Here is an 18,004-nt window from a genome sequence, read left to right on the forward strand (position 1 = left end):
AATCAGTTCAGACAGCATTGAGGCACTGTCTTTAATAGCCCGAACAGTACCATTAGTGTGTGCATGTGTGTGTATATGTGTGCGTGTGTGTGTATAATGAGAACAGTCAGGCTGGCTTAGACAGGCTCTACTGGGTCGCTAGTGTGGAGGCTGATGCCTGTATTTGACAGAGAGATTCCCCATTCTATTACCCCATAGAAAATAGAATAGTTTCGTCTGAATACTAAATATTCTCTCTCTCTCACACACACACACACACACAAAATGTCACATTCTGTTACAGTTCATCTCGAGCTGTCACTAAATGAGATGTTTAATCCTGCTAATGTGAATGTAGCCATGTGTTTGTGTGTTTGAGTGTGTTCGTGTGTGTGTGTGTGTGTGTGTGTATGCATTGTGTGTGTCTGTGTTCAGCCAGGACCCCTTACTGTGAGGATAAACCACTGTACGTAGGCACTGGAACTAAAACCTCTGAATCATTCTCTCTCACACACACACCTGCAGGAATAGGAATCCCAGTGAGACACGTGTAACTAGGGCTCAGTTGAGAGAAGCCTGGTCCGGCTCATGGAAGGCAGGTGGCAGGTGTGACTGTAGGTGTGAGCGTGGGGGTTCTTTCTCACCATAGCAGGTGTGTTTGTCTGTGCCCAGCTTCATGAGGTGAGGGCAGGAGCAGGAAAAGGTCTGGTTGTAGTTGATCAGACACAGGTGAGAACATGGCCCTGTTCCATTGTTAGCAGCACACGGGTTAGGAGCTGAGGACAAAGGGAGAGCGAGAGAGGTAAAAGGGAGAGAGAGAGAGAGAGACACAGAGAGAGAGAGAGAGTGAGAGAGAGAGAGAGAGAGAGAGAGAGAGAGAGAGAGAGAGAGAGAGAGAGAGAGAGAGAGAGAGAGAGAGAGAGGGAGAGAGAGAGAGAGAGAGAGAGAGAGACAGACGCAGATAGATAGAGACAGAGAGAGAGAGAGAAAGGAGAAGGAAGGAGGAAAAGGGGTGTTAAAAAACATTGGAGAATGGAGGACCTTCAGTCAAAGCTTACAATAACCCCTGCTGGAGGAGTCCAATGTGTCTGTGGAGAGCTTGCTCAGACAGAGCAGGCTGGCAGGACAGATGCTCTTCCCTCAGTCCTGACTCCTGACACATGGGCTCAGGAGAGCTGTCCGAGAGCTTCCTTCTCTCTCTCCCCACACACATGGTGCAGTCCAGAGGAGTGTGTGTGTGTGTGTGTGTGCGTGTGTGTCTTACCCTGGGGCTGTCTAGAAGGGTGGTACACCTGCAGGTCAAAAGGCTGTGTGTTGGTTCTCTGGACCACTGTCACATTGTTGCCGGTCCACTTGTTGGCCTTGGCCAGCGTGTTGGTCCTCCAGTCTGTCCAGTACACCTCCCCCCCGTACATGGTGACAGCGAAGGGGTGCGACAGGTATTCATGTCCCCTCAGCACCTCTATCAGGCCGGAACCATCATATTTGGCAGAATATATGGCATCAGACCTGGAGGACAACAAAGTGGAAAGATACTGGAACTGTGTTTTTTGTTGCTGTTGCAATATATTGTGTGTGCACATATACTGTATATACATAGAAACGTGTTTGTGTGTGGGGGTGTGTCCTGTCTGACCTCGCATCGATCCAGAGGATGCGTAGCTCCAGGTAGTCCACAGTGAGTCCGTTAGGCCAGCCTCCGTTCCCAGTCTCCTTGTGGATGGTCCTCCTGCCCTCACCACTCATAGAAGCTGCCTCAATCCTAGGCATGCTGGCATCCCAGTCTGTCCAGAACAGAATACTACACACAGAGAGAGAGACAGAGAAAGGGAGACAGAGAGAGAAACAGAGAGAGCGAGAGAGAGAGCGAGAGAGCACGAGAGATAGAGAGGGAGGGGGTTATTAATCAATGAACAGAGAGGGAGAGCGCACCCCCATCCTTCCAGAGGCCAGTGGTGGAGTCACCATCCTGGGAGAAGCAGGGGGCAGAGGTCTTACCCATAGCGAGGGTCCAGGGCGATGGCTCGGGGGTGCTCCACCTCCCCGGCCAGCAGGGTGGTCCGCATGGTGCCGTCCAGCTTGGCCACCTCGATCTGGTCCAGGTTGCTCTCCACCCAGTAGATGTTCCCTGCGATCCAGTCCACCGCCAGGCCCTCAGGGGTGGCCAGCCCGTACTGGATCACCACGTCGAAACTGGTCAGGGCTGGAACAAAAGGGGAGACAAAACGGTTTTTCTACGCTGGTCTCTACGCATGTCTGCCTTCTGCACCGACCTGTCCTATCTGTCATTTTGTTTGTGTCTGCTCAGGCGTCAGGTAAATGTGACGGCAGCTTATGTAACGATTCCCGATAACAGGACTTGAACGAGCCCAGCATGGGTGTACTGTAGGTAAACCCAGGAGATGAAGGGCCTCGGGCCAGACAAGGAGAGGAGAAAAACGTTCTCTTCCTTCTCATCTCTGGAACTCGCCTATTCATTTATCCATTCTAGGTCCATAATCAGGGAGAAGTGTCTAATCATATGAGACTACTCATTATCCTAACTGGAGCAGGGAGCATGGAAACACACACACACACAATGTCTCTCTCAACACACCCATATCAGATTTCCATGCATGTAGTTAGCAGGCCTGGTCTGCTCTCTATACGTTTTGATTGATTGGTTTTGCCTGTTTGAAGGTAGCTGTTAAGTTTTGATTGATTGGTGTTCCCTGTTTGAAAGTGGCAGTGTGGTTGTGATTGATTACTTTTGTTTTTCGGCAGAAACCAGACCATCTGCTTTGTTGTTTACTAGCCTCCCCAAAACAGCAGGTAGGCCTACAGCACTATATAAGCACTATTCCCGGAATTCTTCACTGTAGACTTTTGAGAGATGAGTCATGATAGTTTGAATGTCCTCTCAGGCACAAAGACGTGTTGTTTTTCAGATGAACCATGTTATGATGCTGTACGCTGGAAATGCTATCGACAGCTGGAAAACAGAGCTCCAAACAAGTTCTGAGCCAAGAATCAGCTTCCATATTCATTGTTTGATATTCATTGTTCCTTTCACCTCATGCAAGGAACCCTTCCACGATTCAAACGTCAGCTGGAGCACCTGGTCGAGTCACGGCCGCTCACCTCCGTTCTCAGACAGCTTGCCGCGGTAGATCTTGTCCTCCACCACATCTGTCCAATAGAGGGCGTTCTGGCTGAGGTGGAAGTCCAGGGCGATGGTGTTCCTCAAGCCAGGCACCAGGACACTGAACTCCCCCTTGTTGAGGTCAATACGCCGGATCTCATGACGATTGGAGAAGATGATAAACGGCTTGAAGGGGTCTGAGAAGGAGGACAGAGATGATCAAGACATGGTAAAGCCCACATCCAGGACTAGGACCAGGAGCCAGGTCCTCAATCCCTTTACAGACACGTCCGGTGCAGTATACCGGATTACATCCATGCCACCGTGTGAATAAGGACACCAGAATGCTCTACTGTTGAAATGCTTGCTTCAGTGTTGAGCGTCCATGAAAGAGAAGCAGAACTGGGAAGAAATCCACTGTTAATCCTGCTTAATTAAAAGGATGTGTGTGTAAAATGGAGGAGAGTTATCTCTGGCAAGCAGACATTGTGATGAATGACTGTGCGTTACAGCTACAGCACTAGCTAGCTCTTTCAGACTGGGTTCCAGTAACGTAGCCAACTCCCTCTGTGGAACAGCAGTTCCACTCCTACAAGGTAGTACATCATCTGCAGGCCTAGTTTGCCTACAATTTGACTTTGTTTTGCTAGTAAAGGCATTTTCAAACCAATTTACCATTGCTCTGTTGTGATTCTTAATAAAGTCCCTCAAGGTACTCTTTGAAAAAGGTACTCTTTGTTTTCAGTTTCTAGTGAGTAAGCCTGAATGTCCTATTTCAGAATGTCCACAATTGTTCCGTGTTCTGTCCAGGTGTGTTCTCATATGAACACAGCCTCTTGGAACACTGTCTTCTCTGCTCTGCTCTAGAGAGGAGGATGAGGACAGGAGAACGCTAACAGTGCAGTAGACCTAGACAGATCTAGTCAAACCACACAGCATCCTGCCAGCGTCCTGCCAGCGTCCTGCCAGCGTCCTGCCAGCGTCCTGCCAGCGTCCTTCCAGCCCAGCCCTCCTCTTGGACTCTTCAACCCCAAACCACGACACGTCCTGGCTGTGTACAAGCTGCTGCACTCCCCAGACTCCTGCCATCATCAGCTCTCCCCATCTTGGTCTTCCCCTCTATATTTCTGTCTCCTTGTCTCTGTCTCCACCCCCCCCCCCCCTCCATCTGTCTTTCTCTCCCTCCCTCCCTATCTGTCTCCCCTCACACCCACCATTCATCATAGCCTGTCTATGTCACCCTTACTTTGTGGAAGGTTCTTGTCACGGTTCTTATTTCACTTCAAACCACTAAAACCTCTCATACTGGCTCTCCCTCTTCGACGCTCACCTTGTCACCATGCTCTCATCTCCCTTCGCAGCTCTTGTTCCTCCTCCTTCCCTGCACTCCCCTTCTTCCTGCCCTCCCGCCCTCCCGCCCTCCTGCCCTCTCGCCCTCCTGCCCTCCCACGTGGTTCCCTTCACCCTCACCAGTGCTCTTGCAGTTCTCCATGTCAGGCTCCAGTTCCCAGCCCTCGTAACAGGAACATTTGACACTGAACTTGTCCTGTTCGCAGCGCTGGCTGCACTTCAGGTGCTTGGCACAGAAGCTCTGGATCTGGCAGGTCTTGTTGTCAGTGCCCAGTTCCATGCCCAGCGGGCATGAACACACCACACCCTCACCAGGGGCAACCGTGCAGTTATGGCTGCAGTCTCCGTTGTTCATTGAACACAAGTCTGGGAAACAGAAGGAAAAAGAGAGAAAGTCAGGCCAAGCTGTGGCTTGTGATGACAGTATTGATGTGTGTTTTGTTCACCACGGCACCCTGGGTAGTGTAGTACGACCTTACCACAGAGCTTCTCATCTGAGCCATCGGGGCAGTCGTCAGTGCCATCGCACAGCTTCTCTGCAGGCAGGCATATGGTGGAGTCGTTGGCACACACGTGGTGGGAGAGCTTACACACTAACGCCTCACAGTTGTCCTCATCGGAGTTGTCCTCGCAGTCACTGTCCCCGTCACACACCCAGGCCTTGCTGATACAGCGGGCTGGGGGGGAGGTCAAAAGCTCAAAGGTCAAACCCGTGTCCATCCAGGCAAACAAAGCACGAAACGGCAGCGCCCGAAGAACCGTGCTTTGGAGCTGAAATGACAAACGTTCGCCGTAGTCTACTGTGTGAAACGAAGGGTCATCCTCACCCGAATCCCTGCAGCCAAACTTGACGGCGGGGTCACACATGTGTGTGACTCCCTCACAGTTCTTCTCGTCACTCAGGTCCATGCAGTCCGTGTCTCCATCACAGCGCCAGCGCATAGGGATGCACAGGCCGTCCATCCGACACTGGAACTCATCCGTGTGACAGCCGCCTGGTGGTCGCGTGGCTGGACAACAAAGAGAGAGAGACAGAGACAGAGAGAGACAGAGAGAGAGAGAGAGAGAGAGAGAGAGAGAGAGAGAGAGAGAGAGAGAGAGAGAGAGAGAGAGAGAGAGAGAGAGACAGAGACAGGGAGAGAGAAATTCAGACACTTATATACCGGGACTTAGAACAACGGGTGTCAAAAACATCAATATTTTACACCAAATAAGATGTACAGTATTGCAAGCGTCACTGTGAATTGGACATTCCCTGTACTAGTTAGACTAAGTGGTGTTGGGTGAGAAGAGAGGCTAAGAGAATGAGTTAAACCATGCGTTCCATCACCAGACACTCCTGTGAGAGCGAGATCTCCCAGCAGTCGTTTCCCCTCGTCTCACCATGGGGTCTGGGAGACACAATGTCCCCCTTTGTCCCTCGGACTTCATTCGGACGTCACGCACCAGCTCTGGACTTTATACAATCAAGCAATCATGAAGGACCTCGCCCAAACACTAATGAGCACCTGGCGCAGTCTGGCTCCCACATTGGCGTCAGGTGCTGGCAACTGTACACAGACCGCCCACCGAGAAGAGAGGACGAACTTGAACGCTTCATTCAGAAACACATTACGTGAATTTCTTCATTAGCAGGCGGCTCCCATTCACTACTAACCTGGCATGCCTGAATGAAAGCAACTGAATGACCAGGAGGCACCCACTAATGGAAGGCTGGCACTGTAACAATGGAGGGAAGAGGCAAGAGCTCGCTTCTCTGCCTGGGTCGCTACACCCATCCCTGGCATCACCAATTAAGACGGTCAATGAAAGAGCGGGGAATACTGTGAAAGGTCAGTGGCTGGGGCAAGAGAAGAAGACAGTTTGTGCATGTGTGTCGCTGTGTGTCGCTGTGTGGACGCTCATGTCACGTGTGTAATACAGATGAACCCTAGTTGAAGAGAGTGTGTGAGAGCTTGTGTGTTTGTGTATGAGAATACATGCACACACATTTTGGTGCACAAGGACCCACATATTGGTCCATATTACACACACACACACACACACACACACACTGCAGCTGCCTAACCAGCCTGCCCTCCTGTGACCTTCATTAAAACCTCAGGATGCCTCAGCCTGTTCTACTTTGTGTGGTGGTGGTGGTGGGGGTGGTGGTGGTGGGGGTGATGGTGGTGGGGGTGATGGTGGTGGGGGTGGGGGTGATGGTGGTGGGGGTGATGGTGGTGGGGGTGGGTGCAGTCTGGCTGGCTGGGACTCCAACTCTCTGGTTCCAGCCCATAGTGACAGAGGCTGAGAAAAATCTGTTGACTCAAGCTCCCTCCGTCTATCTATTTTGAGAACATTTTACCTTTCCTTGTAAGGGTGGATATACACACAGACCCAAACATGCACACAGCCCGTCGTGGGGTTTGTCTGACCACGGAAGGCTGGTTTGATCTGTTTATCGGATACGGCATGTTTGGAGTTGTTCCTGGGGTCTCCAACATGCAGTACCCTGGGGTGGGAACAGGTAGCGTGGCTATGGTGTGACGAGCATGTTCCCAATGACAAGGTGAACTGAGATGGTCCCTAAGGAGACGGTCCCCAAGGAGACGGTCCCCAAGGAGACGGTCCCCAAGGAGACGGCCCCCGAGGAGACGGTCCCTATGGAGACAGTCCCCAAGGAGAAGGCCCCCAAGGAGACGGTCCCCGAGGAGACGGTCCCCAAGGAGACGGTCCCCAAGGAGACGGCCCCCAAGGAGACGGCCCCTAAGGAGACGGCCCCTAAGGAGACCGCTGGGTGACAGGATTAGGATAGAATGACATGACTTGACATGTTGAACTGCAGGGGATGGGAAATATGGAGACTTTACATCGTCAACAACTATCCATCACACCACTGCATTCTGGGAACAGCCCTGTTTTTCCTCCATAATTAAAGGAATGTGGCATTCACATAGACCTCCTGCCCCTTTGGGAGCTCTGCGTCTCTTGATGAAGGAAATGAAGGGGTTGAGAAAACCCTGATTGGTGTGTTGACACTTAGGCTGTCGCTCACTTGATTATCTCTGGGTCGGAGACTTCCTCTGATTGGTGGGTCCCTGCGCTGGAACTCACCCTGATTGGTGCAGTTGGCGTGGGTCTCGTCGCTGTAGTCGCCACAGTCGTTGTCGCCGTCGCAGGTCCAGTAGTCTGGGATGCAGCGGCCGCTGTTACACTTGAACTGGGCGCTGGAGCAGGAGTGGCTGCAGCCCGCCTCGTCACTGTTGTCCCCGCAGTCGTTGTCTGGAACACACACACACACACGACGCTCCCTTGAGAAATACTGAGTTATTGACCCAGGTCATGTACCCGTTTGAATCATTTTCTTACACATAGCTTTACAGGCTAAATAGTACACGTCACATTACTTTTAACACAAAATGGAACATCAACCAAACTGATTATCAGTGAGAGAGAGAGAAGAGTATAAAATAAATCACAGAAACTGCATAGATCAGACCATGCACCATGAGTGAATGTACCCAGCACTGATACATTGCGCTTGGCAGCAGAAGCAGAACATCCTCCCTGATCTACAGGAGTGAAAGCAGCCCTGCACTGAAGGATCAACAGGACAGAAGGCTCTCCAAGGTCTAAAGGAAGTCGAGTTCCAACTCTTTTTTTTATTTTATTCGTCCCCTTCATTTCTCGAAAGCACCTCCGATAATATGCTTCAGTTTTGTATGGTCAGATTTACAGTTAGAGCTTTGACCTCTGTCCCTGGATTAAGCGCATAAGTAGCAGCTGTGGTGAGTTTCACTGAAATAAGTCATAGTTTACTAGTAGAATTATCATTAGTAGAGAAGCAGGCCAGCTCCTAGCCTATCTCTCCCTACAGGCCTTGAGGGCGGCCGTAGCCTAGCACAGTCTGGTCTAGGTTTCCCTGCTCCGCCACAGTGAGGCTTAAGCCTGCAGCGTCATGGCTATGGTGCATGTTGATCTATGCACTAACCGGTTGGGTTCGGACAATTCAACTCATCAGAGCCATCCCCACAATCCTTTTCTGAAAGACAGAACCAACGGGAGACAGCAGAGTGGGCGCACAGCACAACACCAGACAACACGGATGGAACAACAACAGTAACAGACACCTGATTGACAGTGGGAGACCAGAAAAGCACAGAGACACACAAACATCCTCACAGAACAAGAAGACAGCTGGAGCTTATGGGGTGGCAGGTGAACATTACCCAGCATGCTCAGCTACAGGCCAGCGTGACAGCGGGGCACTAGGGAGCACACAGAGCAGCTGGAGGAGGGGGAGGGGGGGGAGGAGGTGGGAGAAGGAGGAGGAGGAGGGGGGAGGAGGAGGAGGGGGAGGGGGGAGAGGCAAGGGGAAGGAGGAGGGGGAGGGGAGGCGGAGGAGGGGAGGAGGAGGGGGAGGGGGGAGAGGCAAGGGGAAGGAGGAGGGGGAGGGGAGGAGGAGGGGGAGGGGGGAGGAGGAGGAGGAGGGGAGAAGGAGGAGGGGGGAGGGGGGAGAGCCAAGGGGAAGGAGGAGGGGGGAGGGGAAGGGCGGGGGGAGGAGAAGGAGAAAGGGGGAGAGGCGAGGGGGGGGGAGGAGGAGGGGTAGACAGAGACTCTTACCATTGTCACAGCGCCAGTTGATGTTGATGCAGCGGCCGTTGTTGCAGGTGAACTGGGTCAGGGGGAAACAGGTGGGGTACGCTGGGGACAAAGTGACACTGGTGTCAGCCAGGAGAAACTACACACAGCATGAAACCAGATGGGATCCCCAGATGGGATCAGGAAGCCGGACGTGTCGACCTTGAGAAGACTGTAAAAGCCTTAAATCAGCCCCCCCACTCCCCCCAGAGCCACAGGAAGGTGACCCTCTCAGGAATAGAGCTTAATGACCGCAGGATAATGGTTCCAGGTTGAGCGGTGACTCACCACAGGAGCCGGGCTCGTCTGAGCGGTCCCCACAGTCGTCGTCCAGGTCACATGTCCATGACAGGGGGATGCAGCGCCCGCTAGCACACGAGTACTGGTTAGGCGGGCATGTGCGCGCTGGAACAGAAGAGGAGGCTTGTCATGGAGGAGTTGGTTTCGAGATAACCCATCTCTACTGTGGAAGTGCCTCTACTAACAAGGCCCATGTTGCCCTTTGAAAAGCTACAACATGGGTCAGAATCAGAGAAACGGAATGGCTATATTTTTCGGCTCTTATAGCCTTCTGAATAAAAGTTTTCAGGAAAGCAGATATCCAGTGCCTGTCTACGGTGGGCTTTGAGGAGTGGGGGAAATAATGTGTGTGTGTGTGTGTGTACGCGTCCTACCAGAGCAGGTGGTGTTAGACTCGTCCTCATCGTTTCCACAGTCGTTGTCTCCGTCACACAGCCAGCGGAGCGAAATACAGCGGTTATTCTGGCACTTAAACCTGTCGGCAGGGCAGGTGTGCTGGTCTGGGGAGAGGGAGGTGGAGGAGGAGATTGAGCGAGGGGGTCAAGGTAGACGAGAGGTGGAGGTGGGGTACAGGGATACAGTGTAAGCACGGGCGTAGAGTGAGTTTTGGACAAGGTCTTGTTTTGTCTGGAAATGGAGCCTGTCTGCACTGTGGCCACAGACAGACAGACTGCCTAAGAGCTTTTCCAGACCCACCAACATTCCCGCATACCTACACACACACACGCACGCGCACACAAGTCTGGCCTTTCTCAATTCATTCTGGCATCAACAGACTGTCAAAGTGAAACTGCTGGAGGCCATGTGACCCCAGTGGTCCAGAGATGGGAGGAGAGGAGAGGAGAGAAGGCAGCTGGTCTCAGACCAGCAGGGTGGATGTTGACAGTTGCCCTTTATACTCAAACTCTGGATTATTACTGTACTCTGGAGTCTGTATGTGTGTGTGTGTGTGTGTGTGTGTGTAGACTCACGGCACAGCTCTGGGGCCTCATCGCTGTTGTCCAGACAGTCATTATCTCCGTCACACTTCCATCTCTCCTGGATACAGCGGTTGTTTTTACATGCAAACTCTCCTGGCTGGCACTGAGGAGGGGGGATGTACGAGGGGTTGGCTGAGTGGAGGAAAAGGGAATGGAAGAAAAACGTTTTAAGATCTCAACTCGAATGAAAACGGCCTGGATTGGGAGTAGGCTACACGTTGAATTCCGCCAACACAGCATCTCAGTGGAGGGAGTCAGGGAGACAAGAGTGGACTGGGTACCTCACACTCTGCCCACACCCAATCGAGCAGGCCATAATCCCAGCCTCAACTGGACTGCTGCTTCACACATGAGAAGGATTTCGGCTTGCATGCGACACATACACACTGTTAAACTTGGAGATAATGTTTTATCCTTGCTTAATCTGTGTAATCCTACTTCCCCTAGTCCCCTACTTTGATCATGGTTCGAGAGAAAGACAGACATGTGACCGACACACACACACACACACACACACACACACACACACACACCCCTTACCTTTGCAGCTGACGTTGTCATGGTTATCCAGTAGTTGGTCCTCTGCACAGGCACACTGTCTCCCCTCAGGGATCGCCAGACAAAGGCTGCTGCAGCCACCATTGTTGACACGACAGGCGTTCGACCCTGTAGACACGCACGCACACACATTCATACACATTCTTGGTTGACAAAGAGGAGCAGGTGAAATGACAGAAGAAGGATGGAGTTGGAAACAGAAGGATGGAGTTGGAGGAGGACTGGGGGGGTCACCTTGCTGCTCCTGGGCGTCATACATGCGGATCTCAAAGATGGGCGGCCTCTCGTTGCGGAGCAGCGTGACCGTGTTGGTGGTGGTGTCCAACTTAAAGATGCTGCCACTGCGGTACTCATTCCAGAACAGGAAGTGCTTGTAGTGGCACAGGCCGAAGGCGTGATTCAGCTCTTGGCCCTCGTACACAGTCTAACCACACAGACAGTAGGAGGGAGACATACAGTCAATCCAGAAACAGTACACCAGTATCCCCAAATGTAGGTCCAAACGGAACTAAACGCCTTTATAAGCGCATGAACGGTCACATGGTGCCACAGCGGTTACAGTCGACCACTTCACGCCCGTCACATCAATGTGAAAACCTAAAACAACCTCCTCCTCCTCCGCCCGCTCCCGTGTGGCTGACCTTGCGTTCGGTGCTGTTGAGGTAGACCATCTCGATGCGGTCGTAGTAGGCGTCCACCCAGTAGAGCAGGCCTTGGGGGACGTCCAGGCTCAGGCCGTTGGGCCACAGCACCGTCTTACTGGTCAGGAACACGTTCCTGTTGGAGCCGTCCATCCAGGCCCGCTCAATCTTCCCTCTCTTACTCTCCTTCGGGTCCTCCTCCCAATCGGTCCAGTACATCCACCTAGGGGGGCCACCCAAGACAGTCAGTCTCTCTGTGTGTGTGTGATAATGTCAGCCCCTTCCTCCTCCCCTAAAACACAGACAGTTCATGTGCAAGCAGAGGAAGAGCCTACTGTAAATGGGACATGTCAATCAAGACCTCGAGGAATCAGTTTAGTTTCATCCAGCCATCAGGTCTAGTTCTGCGCTCATCATCCCCAGGAGGCACCGTCCCCCATTTCTCTCTCTCACACACAGACACACACACATCTCTATTGCTCTGAATGAGAAACTACCCCCCCCCCCTCCACTGATGACAGGCCTTACAGCCAGTGAGTGGATTTCTCCAGGTAAGCGTAAAGAAACAAATCTCCCTGTCCTCGTCGATCTGAAGAGTTTAAAGACACTACATACACACACACACACACACACACACACACATACACACATACACACATACATACATACATACATACATACATACATACATACACACACAAACACACACACAAATAGATTAAGACTTTACTAGGTGTGTAGGAAGTATGTATTAAAGCCTTTGTTTGGCCAGTGAACAGACAGTGATCTGTGGATGAACACAGCGAGGAGAGAAATAAAACAGTGGGCAGACTCCATCTGAGCCTGAGCTGGGATGATTGAGGAGTAGCAATGAAGACATTGTAGCAATAAGAAGTTAAAAAAAGACCATCAGAGAACAGGTGGGAAAGTAGTGATGAAATTGGTGAACTACTGAAGGGAGACGAGGCTTTCAGTCACTGGAATCTAAGTAGACAAGTATCCAACTGATTAGAACTGACCACTGCCCTCTCCCACTCCATACCTCTCTCACTCTTGCACACACACACACACACACACACACACAAACCAAACTCTGTTCATTTCCCAGCCAACTCTCCATTCATTTCAAAGCCACAAACATGCTGGGGAGAGACATTAATTTCGAAGCCAAAATCATTTATATTCAGTAGCCTTCCTCTCCCACCACACGCATATTAAAGCCCTAGGTGTACCATGTCCCTACCGTGGTGCTAGTACTCCCCAAACCTCTCAGCCCCAGACCACAACTACCCCCTCCACAACTCACCCATGTAGTGGGTCCACAACGATGGCGCGTGGGTGGGTCATCTTGCCCTCAATGAGGGTTTTGCGAGTCTGCGAGGCCTTCTCCAGCCGGGCAACACTGATGCTCTTCTTGGGCCCGTCGTCTGTCCAGTACAGGTTATCAGCCATCCAGTCCACTGCTATACCCTCGACGGTGTGGATCCCTGAGCACGGCCACCACACGTGGCCCACAGAAGACATCAAGGACAAACATTTTGGATCAGTCTTCCAAAAACAAAAACAAAAAACATTCCCCCAAAAGATTCACGACGTTCTAAAATGGCCGCCGTGGTACAGTACCTTCCTTGAGGATGGTGTCCCTCTCCGTGCCATCGATCTTCTGCCGGCCGATGAGGAAGCTGGTGGCGTCGGCAAAGTAGATGAACTCGCTCTCGGCGTGGAAGTCCAGTGCCCGGGGGTTCATCAGGTTCTCGATGGGGATCATGTACTCGTCGGGCACCTTGGCATTCATGTCCATGCCCCGGATAACCCCCGGACGACCTTTACCGTAGACCAGGAAGAGCTCGTGCTCTGGTTCTGAAGGGGGACAGGAGAGAGAAGCCTTCACTTGGCTTGACTAAGGACGTTTACTGGACCACAATAAGATGGACGAGGCAGCTGGAATGGTCCTGGCATCACCAAATCCTCATCATCCAATCACCTCGTAACATACAACAGAAGCAATGAGTTCAACACTGACTCATTAACAGCACGGTCAATTACATTCCATCGATCAAGACAGGAAGTGACAAGCACAAAAGTCTAATAGATTTTTCACTAAGTGGTGTTGGTGTTACTGCATGGAGGTGGAAATGAGACGAGAAGATTGCCACTCGGAGTGCCATCTTCAAAGCCAAAACCAATCACTACATCTGAGATGAAGTAACAGTCTGTTAATAGACACCCACTGAGTCAAGATAATGAGACAGAGACGCTATTGTAGCCAATGGGAGTAATCAATTGAGAAAGGCCTGTCTGTCCATGCCTGTTCCCAGTGCGAGGAGCTTCTCATATTAGGCTCAAATACCAGAATGAGGAGGACCTTTTCTCTCAGTTTCATATACAGTGGTACTATACAGTGCATCTGACAGTAGATTGGCTGGCTAGTCCAGTCTCAGACTGGGCAGTACTTACTCTTGCAGGACTTGCCATCACTGCCCAGGCTGAAGCCGGAGCGACAGCGGCAGGTGCGGGTCTTGTGGCTGTTGCCCAGGAGACAGATGTCAGAGCAACCTCCAGCCTTCCCAAACTGGTCTGGAGCACAGGCATGACTACGCACTGCGCACACACACACACACACACACACACACACAGGGGGGCATCAACTGGATGTCACACTGCTGAGCGGGATGTGTCCAGGTGAGGTCTGTGTGTGCAGGCGTGTGTGTTACCTGGAGGCTGCCGTCTCTGGTGGTAGACATGCAGCGCTCCGCCCTTGTCCACGCGTGTGACCACCTGGTAGTCAGAGCTGTTGAAGCGGTTGACTCTGATCACGCTGGTCTTGGGCTGCATGTTGGCGTTGTCTGAGTTGGTGGCATACAGGTAGTTCTCAAACACTGTCAGACCGTACAGGTGCTCAATCTGAGAGTGGATGAGGAGGTGGGGGGGTGGGGAGGATCAAGAGATAAATACTTTGAATAAAAGAACACATGGCTACTGTTAAAGAGGATTCTCCCAGAATGGTCATGATCAGGCCCAAACAGAATACGCGGGCGCAGAATTCCGACAAAAATCTGCGGATTTTCAAGTAGAACGCTTTGGTCTGAGGCAAAATGTAAATAAACTTCTAATCTCATATTACGTCTCTATTATTAAAACGTTAGTCAAAAATGCTAAGAATTGAAAAGGAAACACTTATCGATCAAAATTACAGCAAGAGACAGGCCCAGGGACTTTTCAGGCAATCTTTATGAGGATGGATCAATACTTCTTTGCAAAACATTCAATCGACCATATTCGGAGTCAAAATCTTCGATCGCTCCGACATAAGAACAGGAAGGTTAGTGAAATTCTGCAGATTTCCCCAGATTTTCAGTCTGAATAACCGCAGAAAATGTGAAAAAAATGCGTATTATGGTTGGGCCTGGTCATGACTACAGTATGTGTTAATCATCATGATGCATCTGCTTCAAAATTCTAAACGGGAGCCCTTGTAGACCTCACTTCCCTTAACTATAAAACACACAGAAAAGTGTGTGTGTATGTGTGTGTGCATGTCTGCCTCTGGTCTGGTCAGTAAATGAAGACCATTACTCTGGAGCACAGACAGGTCTGAAAGGGCAGCTAACACATAAAAGGCGTCTCCTCAAAGCCTGGCTCAATCAACAGCCTTTTCTCAGACACTATCAATCAGCCTTCCTAATGAAAAGGCTCATGTCCAGTCCTGCTCTATACACACAGCTCACCAGTCAGCCCAGGGACTGCCTAACACACACCCACCTAACACACACACACACACACACATCTAACACACACACAGCAGTGTATGTCCCCCTTGAAAGGTTAGTTTTAATCTAAGCTAGTTTGTCTAAATAGAATAGAAGTGTTTTGCCACAGCTTATAGACCAGAGCTGGAGGTGTGGTGGCGCATGTTGATGACCTCACCAGCAGGCCTTGGATGATGGTGTGTCGGTTCTTGCCCTCGTAGTCCACCACCTCGATGTAGTCCAGGTAGGCGTCGGCCCAGTAGACCAGCTTGTTGACCAGGTCCAGGGTGATGCCGTGGGGGAACACGATCTTACTGTCCACCAGCTTGGTCCTGTTCTGACCGTCCATGTCACAGCGCTCCACCTTGGGGATCTGACCATAGTCAGTGAAGAACACCTTCCTGTAGAGAGGGAAGAAGCTCAGTGGTATTCATGTAGAGACTCATTGATTCGTTCATGAATACATATGGTAATACCCATATCGACAGATAAACTGATGAATCAATCTGTTTCTCATTTCCTTCCAAGTGATTCTTTGATGGATTTCTCCTCTATTGGCTGAATGCTAAGCAGTGTTTCCCTGGGGGTGGTGACCAACGCCTCCACAGCCAGAGACAAGTCTTTGCCAATACAACACGGCACAGAGATGCTCTCTCTGTCTCTCTGGTATCAAACAAGTTCTGCTCATGTCTTTTACTCGTGTTAGCTTGAGTCATGTTTTCTCTGTAGAGAGAGTCTATTTCTTAAAGCAGTTTACTACTCTAATTACAAAAAATCAGAGTACTTAAAAGTTTGTTTATGCTTCCACGGTAGAAGCTAAACTGATGTTCCCCTCATCTTCCAACAATGTAGCTGACCACAAAAAGGGATACTGGAGCAAACGTACCAAAGCAGATGACTAGAGAAAGCAATTATTACTGTGGAAATTGGCTGGAATGAAAAACAAATATGCGACTACACAAAAACACACACAGACATACACAAACTGAAGCGAACACAATAAAGTCTTTCAGGAATTAAGAGTTTGAGACGTCAGTCATTGGTGGTGGGGCTGAAATAAAAACATGACTTTACTAAGAAAATGGAATGGCGGATTTGGAAGGCCCAGGGCACAAAACTACAAATGAAACATCTGCAGTCTATTATTCCAAACCAAACTTTCAGTCCTGCAGCTCTCCATCTAAGAGTTCCAATAAATCCAAAGGTTTAGAAGAACTACCACCCCTGCATCTTGATGTATGCCCCAACCAAACCCATCAATCCATACATCCATCTATCTTTACTTCCAAGAAGCTTACTGAAATCATTATTTTAATGGACTATGGTCCTACTCTTGTGTGTGTGTGTGTGTGTTTGTGTCAGCTCACCCCATAGAAGGGTCTAGGGCGATGCCTTTGGGGTTGTACAGCTCCTGGTCCAGCAGGGTGACACACGTCTGGCCATCCTTGTCACAAACAAAGATCCGGTCATCCACGTCATCAACAAAGTAGAAGTTTCCTGTCAGCCAGTCTATGGCCATCTGCTCCACATCTGGAGAGAGGGGGAGGGAGAGAGGGGAGGGAGACAGAGAGGGAGAGAGGGGAGGGAAACAGAGAGGGAGAGAGGGGAGGGAGACAGAGAGGGGAGGGAGACAGAGAGGGAGAGAGGGGAGGGAGACAGAGAGGGGAGGGAGACAGAGAGGGAGAGAGGGGAGGGAGACAGAGAGACAGAGAGGGGAGGGAGACAGAGAGGGAGAGAGGGGAGGGAGACAGAGAGGGGAGGGAGACAGAGAGGGAGAGAGGGGAGGGAGACAGAGAGGGAGAGAGGGGAGGGAGACAGAGAGGGGAGGGAGACAGAGAGGGGAGGGAGACAGAGAGGGAGAGAGGGGAGGGAGACAGAGAGGGAGAGAGGGGAGGGAGACAGAGAGGGAGAGAGGGAGAGAGGGGAGGGAAACAGAGAGGGAGAGAGGGGAGGGAGACAGAGAGGGAGAGAGGGGAGGGAAACAGAGAGGGAGAGAGGGGAGGGAGACAGAGAGGGGAGGGAGACAGAGAGGGAGAGAGGGGAGGGAAACAGAGAGGGAGAGAGGGGAGGGAGACAGAGAGGGAGAGAGGGAAGGACAGAGACATTTGAGAGTTGTCTTAACCTTTGTCTTGGTAACAAAGTGCTAGAGTGCAGAGTCCCGGTAGGGGGAAGACTGCGTAGTTAGTACAGACACACGTACACAGAGGAGTTTCTAACGGTGAGGTAGGGGTAGATGTCTCCATCAAGGTAGACGGAGCATGTCCATGAGCTGTAAGCTGAAATCCTGCCCAGTTAACTCTTCAGTGTACAGTCAACTAACCTCAAGGTAAACATCTGACTACAATATGTGCTCTCATTCCTCATGAATCTGCAGCACACTACTGGCATCAAACCGAAAAATGTGTGTGTGCGGGCGAGTGTGCTGTATGTACATATGTGCGGCAGAGGGGTGAGAAGTCTGACTCATAGTCATAAGATGGAGGAGGAATCCAAATTAGGCAGCAATCCACTGTTGTCGGCAGTGGCAGAACGCCACAGAAAACACTCCAGGAAAACATCTAAAACACAGATACGTGCAGACACAATCTGGTCTCGTTTGGTGGAGGTTTCAACCAGGTTTATTTGACTCATCATGGCTCAAATCCCTATACTGAGGCAAGATCCCAGCCCCACCACAGCAGGAGGTTGAAAGGTTTGAACACA

General features: G+C 51.0%; 1 protein-coding gene across 1 annotated transcript in view; it reads right to left on the reverse strand.

Moving 5' to 3' along the window:
- Window positions 1-18,004, reverse strand: part of LOC124470750 (low-density lipoprotein receptor-related protein 1-like) — a 76,638-nt gene that overhangs the window by 32,319 nt on the left and 26,315 nt on the right. The window contains 22 exon segments of the mRNA XM_047024796.1: window positions 624-755; window positions 1,244-1,488; window positions 1,616-1,780; window positions 1,978-2,182; window positions 3,100-3,297; window positions 4,571-4,816; window positions 4,930-5,127; window positions 5,278-5,460; window positions 7,547-7,714; window positions 9,056-9,136; window positions 9,362-9,478; window positions 9,748-9,873; window positions 10,345-10,485; window positions 10,894-11,019; window positions 11,146-11,335; window positions 11,553-11,775; window positions 12,859-13,039; window positions 13,176-13,412; window positions 14,010-14,153; window positions 14,267-14,456; window positions 15,480-15,702; window positions 16,669-16,831. Coding sequence (XP_046880752.1) covers window positions 624-755; window positions 1,244-1,488; window positions 1,616-1,780; window positions 1,978-2,182; window positions 3,100-3,297; window positions 4,571-4,816; window positions 4,930-5,127; window positions 5,278-5,460; window positions 7,547-7,714; window positions 9,056-9,136; window positions 9,362-9,478; window positions 9,748-9,873; window positions 10,345-10,485; window positions 10,894-11,019; window positions 11,146-11,335; window positions 11,553-11,775; window positions 12,859-13,039; window positions 13,176-13,412; window positions 14,010-14,153; window positions 14,267-14,456; window positions 15,480-15,702; window positions 16,669-16,831 — 3,882 coding nt within the window.

Source organism: Hypomesus transpacificus, chromosome 9, assembly GCF_021917145.1.
Source record: "Hypomesus transpacificus isolate Combined female chromosome 9, fHypTra1, whole genome shotgun sequence".
NCBI classification, from domain to species: domain Eukaryota; kingdom Metazoa; phylum Chordata; class Actinopteri; order Osmeriformes; family Osmeridae; genus Hypomesus; species Hypomesus transpacificus.